Genomic DNA, 16271 nt, shown 5'->3' with positions numbered 1-16271 from the left:
TATATGCTTCAAGCACCGCTCTACACTAGAAGCTTTTGCCAGTATAATAATGTCAGTTAGGAGCATAACTTCTTTTTTGTGACATTTCTATACTTCTAAAATCCCTAACGTAGATGCAGTTATACCAGCAAAAAGGTGCTTTTGTCAACATAGTTTATTTCATTCAGAAAAAAAGATACCTGCAAGAACACTTTTTTGGCCAGGATATAGATATACTGGAAAACCTTTCCCAGTGTAAACAAGGCCTGCAATAGTATGAAGAATTATCCAGTCTTAACTTCTGTGCCTCAGTTTACCCATTTGTACAATGAGTTAAACACCTACTTCAAAATGGAGTCAATTAATGAATATTAGTGCTTTGAGAGCCTTGGCATGAAAGGTATGCTAAGAATACATGGAGCAGATTCTCACTTGCTGTAAATTGTCACAGCTCCACAATTTTAGCTATGACAATTTCACACAGCCTGAGGATCTCCCCTGTGATGGTATCTGTTTGCTGAATCTCCTACTGGTTCAGAAAGGTGAAAAATTGCCCTCAGTCTGGCATTTATATATTTTTTATTTTTTCCAAATACAATGAATAGACCAAAATACCAGATTCACAATAATACACAAAGTAAGTAAAGAAGGTTAGGATAAAGCGTGGGAAGGTGAAACGACATCTCTCTCTTCAGGAGCGACATTAATCATGGACCCTCTAAAAAGTCAGCCCAAATTGCTTTCAGTTGTTTAGGCATTCCCCTTCTGTGGGATACCAGGTGTTCACTAGCTGCAAGGTCAACCATAGCACTGAGCCAGGCATCAATGTTTGCTGGGCATTGACATTTCCATTTTTATAGGATTCATTTTTTAGTGACTAAAGCTGCACATTGGAACCATGCTGCCTTACCACCAGGTAACTTCCAGTTATCAAGAATATAACCAGAAATGAAATTTACAGGAGAAGGCTCCAGATTTGCATGCAGTATCAAATTGGTCCTTTGACCCATCTCATACCAGAAATTATTGATACCTGGGCACTTAATCAACCTTTATAAATGTGATTTAAAATGTTTGCCACCACCTGAGGAAAATGTCCATAAACTGATTCATACGCAGGCTATCAGAATACATCTATAGTAGCTTACTGTCATGGAGACAGATTGTCAGCGGATGTAAATCAACATGGCTTCATTGACATCAGTATTGATTTATACCCACTGAGGAGCCAGTCCATAATAATCAGACGTATATAGAAACTAAGATCCAGCTGTGAAATCCCCACTAAGTGTCCTTTCCTAGGATAATGCATTTTGCCCTCTCAAGATAGGTTTCTCTCATTAGATACAAAATTTCCCCATCAGACAAATCTAATCTTCTTCCTTTTCAGTTAATGTTTTCTTGCATTTAATGCATGGGAAAGCATGACTCTGAATGAGCTGGATACAAGCCAGTTGGAGAAGGTGTGTGTGAAAATTCACCCTTGTTCAGATTAGCTCAGAACAAATAGCATATAAGGAGGGGAAGAGAGAGAGAGAAAACTCAGCAGTGTGAAGAAACCATCCTGCTGATAGTTCAGCTTCTGTGCATATGCAACAAGTTTATGCCCAAGGGAAAGTGCTGAAAACTGAGCAGACTTGAAATTAACAGAGCTTTATAAATCAATCAGTAGGCATTGCTCTCTGAGCGGGATTAGGAGTCAAATGACACTTTTCTTTCTATAACCCCAATTGCTTCCCCTGCAGGGTTTTCTTCAATCATGTGACTGACTGCATCCATGATTCATTACATTCTTATCAAGGAGGAAACCCAGAGGATGTTGATTGTTCAAGGCCCTGTATTCAAGATTATTCATATTTTAAATTATATTGTTAACATATAATGTAATTCCCATATAACATGGACCTTTTCAATATTAAAATAAGCAAAATATTCTCAACTGATAATACAAGCAAACACCATCACACACCACCAAGGTGACAGAGATTACTGGGGTAAAAATCATACCTTTGAATGTTATTTCCACTGAAGATACAGTTTTCCTTTTTTGCATTTCATTTCCACTTAGGCCAATGACAATAATAAGTTTTCAAACTGTGAGGGATTGTGATTGCAACCTTCAACTATTGCAAATGTGAAATGGAGCTTTCTAAAAATGTTCACACATTTTATATTTGAAAATGATCTTTGTGAATCAGCCATTACTGCTGGGTCTGTTGTTCTCTCCTTAGCTCTACTCTAATTAATTTGACAGGAGAAGGACTAAGTTTATTGCATTCAGGTGTTCTTATTAGCTTACAGGATGTTAAAGTGATTGGATTTTTAACATTATTTCTTTTTTTTTTTATATTCTAGGTTTTCCATTAGAAACTGATGGGGTAGGGAGGAGACACCTGATTTGGATCTCGCACCAGTTTTACACTGGTGTAATTCCAGTTGTGTTGATGAATTTACTCCTAGTTTTCAATCCTCTGAGTGAAATCAGACTATATTAACATTAAATACATGATGAACAAATTGGTCAGGGTTGCAATATGAATCTGAATTATAGAATCAAGTCTCTCTTAATTTATGGTATAGAACAACAAGCAGAAAGCATGTGTTACAACAAAAATATCCCCTAAATTCTAAAAGATTGTTATTGTAGTACAGTAGCATATGGCCCCACCAACCAGCCTGTTATGGCACTATTGTGTATTGTACATAGTAAGCAGTTCCTGCCCAGAATACTCAAGATATACACAAGAAGTTTTGTTATTCCCCTTTTACAAATAGGAAACTGAGGCAAAAAGAGTTTAAGTGACTTGCCCAAGGTCACACAAGAAACCTATGGCAGAGTCATGAACTCAGCTCTCCTGTGTCCCAGTGCTGTGCTTGAATCTAGGGCTGGCTGACAGACAAACAAGAATTCCACTTTGTGAAAAATGTTGTAGTTTTGATATTTGTTTTTGTTCTGTATTGGAACTACAGACATTTCCAAATGTTTTTCAAACAACGCAAGAATCTAGACTAGGCAGTAGCCCCATGGTTAAGGCATTCATGTGAGAGACCTGGGTTCAAATCCCTGCTCCAAATCTGGGACTTTCTTTGGCCTACTTGATATATAATTATTTATTCAAAGCTGAACAATTCCAACAGGAGAGATCGAGAGAGACTCAGACCAAATGGTTAGGGCATTTGCCTGGAATATGGGAGACCTAAGCTCTCTGAATCGAGCAGGGACTTGAATCTAGATCTCCCACAATTCAGGTAAGTGCCAAAACCACTCTGATGGGATGAGTCTCTCTGACCAGAAAGTCCACTGTAGATGTGAAAGATATGCTGACTAAAAACGTTGTCAGAATGGATACATTTCCCTGAAAAATGTCAGTTTTGATTAAATGGCATTTTGAAAAAAGTTGCCTTGAAAAATTCCTGATGAGCTCTTTATTTAATGACAAGATTACCCTTCCTCCTTATAGTTTAAAGCATTAATAGTCCCTAGAAGGTCAGTATTTTGCCAGTCCAAGTATTAAAAAAAAATGTGGACTAAAACAGTAACATTTGTATTTGTAATATGAATGGCAAAGGAGATTATAAAGTTATTAATTGTTACTATTTAAGAACATGTTGAGCAAAATATTCTCAAATCCCCCAGAAACAGACTATAGAACTAAAACAAATGATTTGTGGTCATTAACTGGATTAGAACTTGCTGCAGGAGTTAGCTGTCCATGCAGTAATATGTAACAGCACTCTGAGAGCCCCAACATCCATCCCTGGCAATGAATATGGTGTTCAGATGTGATCTAATATGTTTGTGTCAACTGAGCAAACGCAGTGCTGGGCAGAGATTAGCCCAGATTGTAACAGGGAGGGCAACTACACTTGACCCAATTACCTCATGACACATACCTGGCATTTCTTGTATCGCTGGCAAAATGACAACAAAGCTGCTTTGGTGAAGAACAAATTCTGCTCTGGGGTGTGCTGCTACTCCCCAGCCTTTAAGTGTTAGATGGATTCTTTCCCACCATGGGGCAGGCTTGCAAGAGGCTCCCCCCTGTATAGGCCCCAGGTGTCTCAAATTGATCTCCCACACCGAGAGACCACGTCTGGACATGGGGGGAGGGGGAGCCTTGCCTCCCCTTCTCTGTATTTCAGTTTCTTCACCTAGAAAAATAATTGTTTTGAGCCCTTTAGATCAACAGCGCTAATTGGCCGAATGAAGGATGAGCTACAGGCAAGACACTAATTAATTGAAATGTAACACTTACTGGGTGCTATTATTTATCATCATCATCGTCATCACCCTCTGTCCCCTGGATGCAACCTGAGACACCGTTACAAAGCTGCTAAGCAGAAAGCTACCTTGGGCCAGCTGGCCCGTTTCCAGCCGCGAGCGACAGGCGGCGCCCTTTCCCCAGCCTTCCCACGCCGGAGGCTGCAGCCTACCCCCCACACTGGAGGTGCCTGGGCCCAGCAGCGCTGCTTTTACCTGCTCCACCAACCTTCACCCCGCCCTGGCACGGCGTCAAACCCGCCGGGCAGCAGCCAGCGGGGTGGAAGCACCTGCCCTATTCACCACAGGTGAGCCCTTGGCGGATGCGCTAGGATCGCACTGCCCAAGGTCAGCGGGGTGGCGTGGCGCGCGCGGGTGCGGGGTGTGACTGCTGGGTGGTGTGTTACCCAGGTGTGGAGCTGTGCAGTGGGGCGGGGTGCTGGGTGAGAGAGTAGCTCTGGTGTGCCCTGCTGGCGGTGTGTACTCAGGGTGTATGTTGTGTTGTTTTGCCTGAGGGGTTGTGTACCGTGCGCCTGTTTGTGTTGGGGGGGGGGGCGTTGTGTGGCTGTGTGTTAGTGCAGCGTGCCGGCCTCTGTACATGCCGGGTGAGCTTATGTCGGTGAGGGTGGTGGGCAGCGTGTGCGGTGTGTTATTCGCACAGGCTTTGGGCTGGCGAGCGAGGGCTGGGTTTGTTTCGCTGTGTGGACGCGGCAGGTGGTTAATAGTCGTGTGCGTGCGCTCGGCGTGGTGCCGGTCCCGTGGAGCATCTGTTGCTGTGTGATATGCTGGTTGGTGGGTCCCCTTTGCTGAGCCAGAGGAGAGACCCTCTGCTTCTAGTCTCCTCCCAGCTGCCCTGTGCACCTCCCTCACCCCCAGCTAGTGGGACCCGGGTTTGTGTCAGGTGCTGAGTTGGCGGGGAGTCTCTGTTCATTGCAGCGAGAGCTGTCCCGTCCTGCTCCCCAGGGCACCGGGCGGAGACCTAAGCCAGAGGGTTCCCCGAGCGCAGCCCTAGCAGGGGGAGGGCGAGGGGGGGGCGCAGGGCTCTCTCCGAGGAGCTGAGGAGGGTTAGGGGACCAGACTGCCGTTATTTCTCCGAGCTCCCGCCGGAGCCTCAGCAGCGCTGCCTGCCTGACACCTGCCCGCCCGGGGTCCCCCTTATCGCCGGCCGCCGGCCCCTGGAGCACTGCCTGTATGACACCACCCGCAGTGCTGCGGGGTCCCAGCGCGTCCGGCTCTTCTCCACCCGTTCGTGGGCCAAGAGCGCAGAGCTTCGCCTTTACCCCCGCCCGCAAACTTCCCGCAACTCCGTCCGTGTTTTAAAGGGAGAAGAGCCTCAGGCTCAGACCCACCTAGCTCATGGGGTGCGTGTGCGTGGGGTGAATTGCAGCAAACTGGCCATGCGGGGAGGGGGCATTGCTTTAAAGGCATATGAAAGGGGGGGGCGGGGAGAGTAAAGAACCGGCATAGCGAATATTTCCGCATCAGGAAGTGGCTGCACTAGCCTAGGGGGCCGGAGGCTTAATCTGCTCACGAGCGAAGAGCCTATGGCGTCCCTGGTGTACGTTGAAGTCCCCACGTGGTTTTCACTCCTGTATAAAAGTTTCAGTAGAAAGTGGCCCAATGTCGTGATTTTGCGGGGGGGGGGGTGAGCAGGCGGAGACCTGCGGCAGATAAGTGAGGCGCTAACCGCTTCCCCCCAGCAAGCCTTTCCCCCACCCCCCGCAGGCTGCGCCTCGGAGCCGGACCCACAGGCGCGTTAAAAGCCCTCCAGCCCCCCAGGCCAGGCAGAGCGCGAGCCGGAGCCGGAGCGTGACCCGCTGCGGGGAGCCGCGCTGACCATGAGGACGCGGGAGAGGCGGCCGGACAAGCGAGCAGAGGCGCTGCTCTGAGCCCGGGCTTTGCTCGGCTCTTGTTTTGTTCCCCGAGGGAAGCGCAGCCTGGCAGGACGCTAGAGCCCAGCCGGGCCGACAGCAGGGGGAGAAGGGGTTGCATGTGTGGATCTGGTGCCCCGCTCCTGTGAGCTGGCTGCAGGGGAGCTGCCCAGCGAGAGGACCGAGCGGAGCCGCCCTGCACCCAGCGCCCCTGGCGTGGCTTTGCCGGCCGGGGTGTGGGGCACCAGCCTGGTTTCCTTCCCACCGGGTATCAGCCGGATTGCACTTAACCCGGCCGGGTCCCTCTCCCCGCTCAGCCCCGATGACGCCAGACTGAGAGCTCGCCCCCGGCTCGGCGGGACCTGGAGAACTGAGAGCCTGCGCGAAGGGACAGGCAGCCGCACGGCTCGGCTCGGCTCGGCTCGGCTCGCCCTGGGGATGTCCCCTGCGGAGTGATCCGGCCGCGGGACTCGCTCCGCCTGCCCTGTGTAGAGCTCCGTCTGCTCCCCAGCCCCATGGGGGCGGCTGCTGTCCCCTACAGCCTCCCTCCCTCCTCCTCGCCCGGTTCCCCCTGCAACCTGCCTGCTGCCCCCTAACCGACCTCCCCTGACACCTCCTCCCCCCCAGCCTGCTGCCTCCTAACCGGGCTCCCCGCGTACCTCCTGTCCCCCGCCTGCTGACCCCCATCTGGGCTCCCCTAGCACCTCCCCCCTAGCCTGCTGCCCCCTATCCGGACTCCCCTAGCACCTCCCCCCGAGCCTGCTCCGCCCAGACCAGGTTCTCCCTGCACCCCCTCTCCCCAGCCTGCTGCCCCTACTTTAGACCTTGGCGCCCCGCCTCTAGCTCCGCTGCCCCCCACTTTGGCTCCCGCCCCCCCAGTGGCGCTGCTATTCCCCCCCTCAGCTTGGCTGCCCCCGCCCCCCTGCCCCGGGCGCTGCTGCCGGGGAGCGACCTGAGCTGAGTGCCGGCGGCTGGGACTGAGCCGGGCTCCCTGCAGCAGATCGGGACGGCCTCCAGCTGTGCCCCCCGCCACAGCGCCCGCTGCCCGCCATGGACGGGGCGGCTTGGAGCGGAGTCCTGGCCGCGTTGGTGGTTTGCTGGTTGGCGGTGGGCGCCGGGGGCTCCCCGACGCCGCCATCCCCCGCGGGGGGAGCCCCCCCGGACACCTGCACGTCCTGCGGCTTCCGGCGGCCCGAGGAGCCGGGCAAGGTGGACGGGGATTTCCTGGAGGCGGTGAAGCGGCACATCCTGAGCCGGCTTCAGCTGCGGGACCGGCCCAACATCACCCACGCCGTGCCCAAGGCGGCCATGGTCACGGCGCTGCGCAAGCTGCACGCCGGCAGGGTGCGGGAGGACGGCCAGGTGGAGATCCCCAGCCTGGACGGGCAGGCGAGCGGCGGGCCCCCGCTGCACGAGCAAGTGTCCGAGATCATCAGCTTCGCCGAGACAGGTGGGCACCGCGTTCCCCCGACCCCTCCGCCTCACCTACTGGCTGTCGGTCCGTCCCAGGCACCCCGTGGCCCCGAGTTACCCACTTCCACCTGTCTGCCTTGTCCAAACCCGCCCCCCGGCCATCCATCCCAGCCACCCCGCCACGTTCCCCTGACCCCTCTGCTTCACTCACCCAGCCGCTGGTCCGTCCCTGGCACCCCGTGGCCCCGAGTTACCCACTTCCACCCGTCTGCCCTGTGCCAGCCACCTCGTCCCCCCGGCCATTCATCTCAGCCACCCCCTGCATTACCCCCTTCCACCCAGCCACCCCGTCCCCTCGGCCATCCGTCTCAGCCACCCCCTGCATTACCCCCTTCCACCCAGCCACACTGTCCCCCTGGCCATCCGTCTCAGCCACCCCCTGCATTACCCCCTTCCACCCAGCCACGCTGTCCCCCTGGCCATCCATCTCAGCCACCCCCTGCATTACGCGCTTACACCCAGCCACCCCATCCCCCTGGCTATCCATCTCAGCCAACCCCCTGCATTACCACCTTACGCCCATCCGCACTGTGCCAGCCACCCCATCCCCTGGCCATCTGTCTCAGCCACCCCCTGCATTATCCCCTTACACTCAGCCACCCCGTCCCCCGAGGCCATCCGTCCCAGCCACCCTTTCGCATTACCCCTGTCACCCATCTGCCCTGTCCCATCCCCCGTCCCAGCCATCTGTGCCAGCCCCTTTGCATCACCGTCTTCCAACTGTCCACCCTGTGCCAGCCATCCCGTCCCCCTGGCCATCTGTCTCAGCCACCCGTCTGCATTACCCCCTTCCAGCTGTCCGCCCCGTGTCAACCACTCCATCCCACCTGCTGGCCATTCGTCCCAGCCACCCCTCCACATTATCCCCTTCCACCTGTTCTCTCCATGCGAGCCATCTCATCTGACCCCTGGCCATCTGTCCCAGCCACCTCTCCACCCCTTGTCAACCACCCCATCCCACCCCCCGGCCATCCGTCCCAGCTACCCCTCCACTTTACCCTCTTCCATCCAACCTCCCTGTGCCAGCCACCCCTCCATGTCAACCCCCTTCCATTTGTCCATGGGTCCATCCCAGCCACCCTATCCAATCACCTGATCATCCGTCCCAGCCACCTCTCTGTGTCACCGAGGTGTCTGTCAGTCCATCCCAGACATCCCATCTCACCCTGCCCTCCGGCCATCCGTCCCAGCCACCCCTCTGCATCACCCCCTTCCATCCGTCCATCTTGTCCCAGTCACCACCTCCCACCCCCCCTTCCATCCTTCTTCCCCATGCCAGTCACCCTTCTGCTTCACCCCTGTCCATCCATATTCTCTGTCTCAGCCACCCCTCTGTGTCACCCCTTCCATCCATTCACGCTGTGTCACCCACTCATCTATCAGTCCATCCCCCAGCCATCTGTCTCAGCCCTACCACCATGTCATCCCCCTTCCATTTGTCCTCAAAATGCCAACCACCCCTTTGCATCAACCATTCATCAGTCCACCCAGCCATCCCATACCCCTGGGCATCCATCTCAGCCATCTCTCAGTGTCACCCCCTTCTGTCCATCAACCCCATGCCAGTCACCACTCTGTGTCAACCATCTGTCCATCCATCCATCCCTCCCAGCCACCCCCTGCTTCACCCATCTGTTCATCCATCCATCTATCCCAGCCATCCCTCCAGTTCATCCACACATCCATCCACTCCATGCCTGCCACCCCTCTGCCCATCCATCCAGGCCAGCCACCCCTCTGCATCACCGACCCACCTGTCTATACATCCCAGCCACCTCTCTGTGTCATCCACCTGTTTGTCCATCCCACCTACCCATCTATCCCTCCAACCATCTCACACCAGCCACCCCTCTGCGTCACCCACCAATCTGTCCATCCACCACTTGCCAGTCACCTTTCGGTGTCACCTACCCATCCGTCCCACCCAGCCACCCCTCTGCCTTACTCATCTATCCATCCCATGCCATCCCCCCTTCCACTTCACTCACCCATCCAATCATCCATCCACCCCATGCCAGTCACCCTATCCCAGCCACGCTTCTGCTTCACCCACCCATCTGTCCACCCCATGCCAGTCACCCCTCTGTGTCACCTACACAACCACTCTTCTGCTTCACCTAGCTGCCCACCCTTCTCTTTGTCCATCTATCCATTCCAGACATCCCTCTGCTTCACACACTTGTCCAATGATCCAGCCGCTCCATGCCATTCTCCCCACCACTTCACCCAACCATCCGTCCATCCACCCCAGGTCAGCCATCCCTGCTTCACCCACCCATCTGTCCACCCACACCTAGTCACTCCTCTGCCTCACTGATCTGTCCATGCACACCATGCCAGCCAGCCCTCTGCCTCACCTATCCATCTCTTCATCCATTCCATTCACCCCTTCGCTTCATCCGTCCATCCGCCCCAGGCCAGCCGCTCCTTTATTTCACCCATCTGTCCATCCACCCCTCTGCTTCATCTATCCATCCCATGACAGCTACTCCTGTGCTTCACCCATCTGTCCATCTATCCACCTATCCAATGCCAGCCACCCTAAGCTTTGGCCATCCATGCATCCTCTTGTCTGCTTCACCCATCCATTTGTCCATCCCATCCCAGCCACCCCTCTGTTTCACCCATCTGTCCATCCATCCATTTCCCTCATGCCAGACACTCCTCTGCTTCATCCATTCATCCACCCCATGGCAGCCACTCATCTGCTTCACCCCCACCCCACGCTTATCCATCCATGCATGCATCCATCCATCTATCCATCCACACCTTTGCTTCACCTATCCTTCCATCCATCCCATGCCTGCCACACCTCTTCTTCACTGATTCATTCATCCCATGACAGCCACCCCTCTGCTTCAACCATCAGTCCATCCATACATCCATCTGTCCACCCATCCCTCTTCATCCATCTATCTGCCCGCCCCATGCCATCCATTCCTCTGCTACATCATTCTACTCACCCACCCTATGCCATCCACCCTCTGCTACACCACACCATCTGCCCATCCCATGCCATCCACCCATCTGTTACAATATTCCATCTGCCCGCCCCATGCTATCCAGCTCTCTGCTACATCATCACATTCAATTGCCCCATGCTATCCACCCCTCTGCCACACCATTGCATCCACCCCCTGCCAAGTAATTCCATCCATCTATACATCTATCTGTCCTCTTTTCCTCTACTTACATGCCATTCAACCCCCTCTGCTACCTCCATTTCCCCACCTCCTCTTTTACAGCCATTCTTCTACTCATGCCATCCAACCTCCTCTGCTATACCCATCTATCACCTCTGCCTGATGCACAGATTCATCCATCCACCCATCCGTTTCTACTTGTCCTTCAACAATTTCTGCAACCCTCACTTATCCACTCCATCCGTCTCTATATACCCTCTAATTCCTCTGCTACACCAACCCATCCAGTCATCACATCCACTTTACCCATCTAACCATCATAACTTCCATCCCCTTTGCTATACTTATCCATTCACCCACATTCTCCAGCCCCGCTGCAATATCCATATGTCCTCTGCTCCATCCATCCATCCACCATTCACATGCCTTACAGCCCTGTCTGTTCCACCATCCCATCTCTGTATGTCCTTCAGCCTCCTCTGTTGCATCCTTTGAGTGTACCCATCGATCCACTGTACACATTTACTGTACCCATCCATCTGCCTACCCACTCCATCTATTCATACTTCCCCTGCACCCATGTTCCCTATTAGCCACCACCTAGTGTATTCATCCATCCACACACTTTATGATCTTTCCACTTAATCTATCCATCTTTTTATGTACATTTTGTCCATCTGCTCTGGTTGTCTGTCTGTCCATCCATCCAACCACCCACCCACCCACCCACAATATCTGTCCATCAACCATATCAGTCCTATTCATCCAGCCATTGCACCTGTTCATCCATCTGATCCATTTGCTGTATCTATCTATTTAACCTGCAGTATCCATCCTTCCATTCATCCACTAGATCTATGTCCTTTGCATATCCATCTATACTGTCAATCTACCACAGGTACAAGCCTGTCTTCCTGCTATATCCCTCAATCCCTCCAACAATCTGCTGTATCACTAAATTTATTTCTATCTGTCTGGGGTATCTGATTACCCACCCATCTACAAAATCTATTTGTATGTATACTGCCCATCCATCTACTGCATCTACCCAACTACCTATCAAAAGCATATACATTTACAGTATCTGTTGTGTATAAATGAGATAGATACATGCTTGTCTGTTTATATTCACATAAATATTTATAGGTCTATATATTACTTATGAATATGTATCTCTTAGGTGCTCTTATGCCATATGTACTGATGTAATGACACTATGCTGTTGATTTTCCTTTCACTGTGATCACAGTTTATAGAAAAGTTGTGTGTTGACATGTAATAGGATTTTTTTAGCATTGATTTTTATTGCCTTTTGTTCTTTTTACCATTTTCTTAAAAGTCTAATGCTATGACATCACTACTGGGGTTGCAGTTCTATTCAGTACTCAATTGACAATCACTTATTTTTGCTACATCTTCCAAATCTGTTTTGTATAAAACATATATAGACACAGCAAACATGATAAGGTACAAGAAACATTATATGCGCTGCCTGGGCCTACCAGACGTATTTTGAAGGGATCTAGGGTGACACACTAAGACTCTGACTGTACAAAACCCTCGAAAGATATATAGGTGGACAAAAAGAACAAAGGTTCCTGGTCAACAGAAAGGGATAAATAATCTGTGTTTGGCAATATGCAGAAAGAAATCAGATTGTAACAGATTAGATATACCTGTTAATCCTATCATTTTAAATAGCAATCAGAAGAATGTAATTAGAACACGTGGGTTAAAGGCATGCTAAAAAGTCTAGCCTGGACATTTATCACCTAAAGCATAGCTGTGTGATGCTTGTAGCACATAATTCCAGCAGATACAAGTAGTCTGGTACCTTTCATGCAGTTAATTCTTCTGGTTGCAAATAATGTATTACAGCTAGACATTGGGTGGAATATCAGTGATAGTTTCACTCATTTAATTCTGACATTGAGAAATACATGAAGACCAGAAGGATATTGCAGTGACCACGGCTGCTTCATTTTGACCTCTTTTTAGAATTTTATCGGGGGAAGGCAGAGATCAAAATCTGATAGGCAATACCCTGCTACTTAAGAAGAGTAGATACAGATTAGTTTAACCCTTTGTACAACAAAATTTTTCATTAGTCACTGAAGCTTCACTGGTTGCTAAAAAGCCTTTCCTGTAAAAAACAAAAGGTATCTGAAAGCTGAACCTTTCCCTAAACCAATTAGTAAATATTAAGGTACAAATGCTGTACTTTTCAGGGTACTCTGATACCCTGCTTGAATCTCTCTGGCTCTAAAGAATTTGTGCTGTTTTCTGCAGATCTGACATATTCAGCTATAGCCAGGTTTGCTCTGGGAAGTCACTTTTTAATGTATTTCTCATACAAATTGTGGACCTTTTAATTCAGTGCGTTATTCCTGGCTAATAAATTCTCCCAGCAGTTTTGATCAGTTATGTTCTAGCATTGTTTCTGAATCCAGAATTGTTCAACTAGTACATTTTTTTTTTCTTGACTTAATGTTGCTGATCTCTCTTTCTCTTGCAGTCTATAGTCTATAAGGTGCCACAGGATTCTTTGCTGCTTTTACAGATCCAGACTAACACGGCTACCCTCTGATACTCTCTTTCTCTTGCAGATGATCTGGCCTCATCTAGAGTCCGCCTCTATTTCTTCATCTCAAATGAAGGGAACCAGAACTTGTTTGTCGTTCAAGCCAGCCTATGGCTTTATTTGAAGCTGCTTCCGTATGTCTTAGAGAAAGGCAGCAGGCGAAAAGTAAGAGTCAAAGTCTATTTTCAAGACCTGGACACTAGCAACAAGTGGAATGTGGTTGAAAAGAAAGTTGATCTCAAAAGAAGTGGTTGGCACACTTTTCCCATGACAGAGGCGATCCAGTCTCTGTTTGAGAAAGGAGAAAGGAGACTGAACCTGGATGTTCAATGTGAGGGCTGTGAAGAGTATTCAGTGCTGCCAATTTATGTGGACCCTGGGGAGGAATCACACCGGCCTTTTTTAGTGGTGCAAGCCCGATTAGCTGATAACAAACACAGGATCCGGAAAAGAGGCCTGGAGTGTGATGGCAGGACCAACCTATGTTGCAGGCAACAGTTTTACATTGACTTCAGACTCATTGGGTGGAATGACTGGATCATAGCGCCATCAGGTTACTATGGGAATTACTGTGAAGGGAGCTGCCCAGCCTACTTGGCTGGAGTCCCAGGATCAGCTTCCTCTTTTCACACTGCAGTAGTGAATCAGTACCGCATGCGAGGGCTGAACCCAGGCACCGTGAACTCCTGTTGCATTCCAACCAAACTTAGCACAATGTCAATGCTGTACTTTGATGATGAATACAACATTGTGAAAAGGGACGTTCCCAATATGATTGTGGAAGAATGTGGTTGTGCTTGATTTAAGGTGTGTTTCCGGGGGGGAGAAAGAGAACATTCCTGTACTAGATGGTATTGGAGGAAGTTTCACTGTGTATCCAGGCATCGGTGTTAAGTCACTGTGGAAAAGTCTGGCCAAAAAAAAGTTTGACATCGGTGTCAGGACAGTGACAATTTGTGGATCTTGGATATTTAAATAGTCTACCACTTATAAACTAATGCTATGAAATACTTTACACACACACACACGATACAAGTAACAGGAAGTCAGTCACCAGTGACAACATAACTAAAATGCCTGCCAGTACAAGTGAATGGCTAAGCAGCTGTTTCCCCACCTGCCTGGGAAGTCAGACTGAAATGAGCTCTATGTGCTCATACAAAAGAACACAAAAGAGAGAACATAATATATTCTTGCACGCAGGTGTCAAAATCACCACATTTAAAAATTACCATCACCTCTTAGGTCCAAAGGGAAGCCGCAGTCCACCTGCCTATGCAGGTGATCCCTTCCTCTTAATTTAAAAATCTCCTTATGTAAACACCACACACATCCTTATCTTCCAACAGCACTTCCAGTAAGGAATATCATATGATAACATGAGAGAGACACATAAGCAGCTACGGCTGAGACTGTTTCAGTGTTCTTCTAAATCACATGTTTGGTTGGCATTATTTGATGCTTTAACTGACTGCTAGAAATCTATGGACGGCTGTATCTGTTGTGCCATTGAAAAGGGGCTTTTCTGTCACATCTGGATTGTGCTGACCATTAGCATCTCACTGTTCTAAGAACAAAAAATCAAAGTTGCAATCTGTGTGTTTCAGCAGAAGACTCCGCAAGGACATGTAACGTGGGAGAAAAACAAACAAACAAAAAGCAAATGCTACCACAACGAAACCAATGAATCCTAAAAGGAATTACAGTAACGTGGTGGAGACATTCTGAAAAATGCTGTGCATTTAATAACAGGTGAAAGCACTCTCCTCCTTTCCAAGACTTGTTAAAATGTTCTTCAGTTTCTTTACCAGGAAGTGTCAAGGATGGCCATAAAGATCAGAAAATAAAGATACAGCATAGCACTTGCAAACTGCTTGAATGCACATATTATAGCACTTGCAGATTTCAATGCCTTGAAAAGTGGTACTTGATAGTGCACTTATCTTTGCTATCTAGGTAAACAGGTGCCGCATGAGCTATGCAATTTAAAGTGTTGACCCATACTAGACAAAACTGGACTTACGATATGACTTTTTTTATATTTTTTATACTTGAAATTAAATCTTTTGCTTCTTTTTTAAAGCGAATGATTGCTTTTAATGTTTGCACTGATTTAGTTGCATGATTAGTCAAAAAACCTGCCATTTGAAAAGAAATGTTATTTTTATAGCAGCAAAAATGAATACATTTAAATGTATTATACATAAATTTTGGAACCAAAGAGGCCAACATATTAGTTATAATTTTTATGAGATGGCAAAGCCATCATATATTATGTAGTTGTACTGAGCAATCCCTCACAAGGCCTACCGATTCTTTCAGGGTACAAAATGGATTCTGTTTGTTCTAGTCAATGTCTTTTCTATACCGTACGCACATGGAACGTATAGTGAAAAAACAACTGTTGTAGAATACATTACAATATGTACATCCTTCAAGTCCATTTTTTATGTTTATTTAATAAAGTTCCTTTTAGGTTCTGTTCCATAGTAATTTAAAACCAAACACGTTTCACTTAGGTTTGCTGTTGAAGTATTTTGCATTTGTGTACGGATTAAGTAAATAAAAAGATTGAAAACTGGATGAGGTTTTGTGCATGTCACCTCCTGGAGAGCTTGGTTACATATAGTTTACAACTCAGGATTAAGGGTGAGGAGGGTGGGTAAAATGGAGCATGAGACTAGTATAAGGGCTGCCAATTGTGGTTGGACGTATTCCTGGAGGTTTCCTCACATGACATGATCTTTAATTAAAGATTAACCTTTAATTCCTGGAGACTCCAGGACAATCCTGGAGTTTTGGCAACCCTAGACTGTATTAACATTGCTCACCGCAGCACAGTCTGATGTCAGGCCCCAATCCTGGCCTGAAAATCATATATTATGCTTTTCCAGCTTTACAGGCACCTGACCAGTTGTCAAAGAAGTATTTTCAGTTCATGTGTTTAATTGAATGCCGTGAAA

The 16271-nt window shown here is 48.9% G+C and overlaps 1 protein-coding gene across 1 annotated transcript; it reads left to right on the top strand.

Annotated features, from left to right (window-relative positions):
• Positions 1-7161: 7161 nt before the first annotated feature.
• On the top strand, positions 7162-14330 carry INHBB (inhibin subunit beta B). The gene is made up of 2 exons (XM_030580221.1): positions 7162-7561; positions 13334-14330. Exons 1-2 carry the CDS (start codon positions 7162-7164, stop codon positions 14107-14109), a joined length of 1176 nt encoding a protein of 391 aa, XP_030436081.1. The 3' UTR covers positions 14110-14330.
• Positions 14331-16271: the final 1941 nt, after the last annotated feature.

This window comes from Gopherus evgoodei, chromosome 11, assembly GCF_007399415.2.
Source record: "Gopherus evgoodei ecotype Sinaloan lineage chromosome 11, rGopEvg1_v1.p, whole genome shotgun sequence".
Lineage (NCBI taxonomy): Eukaryota > Metazoa > Chordata > Testudines > Testudinidae > Gopherus > Gopherus evgoodei.
This window is presented reverse-complemented; position numbering and strand designations above follow the sequence as displayed.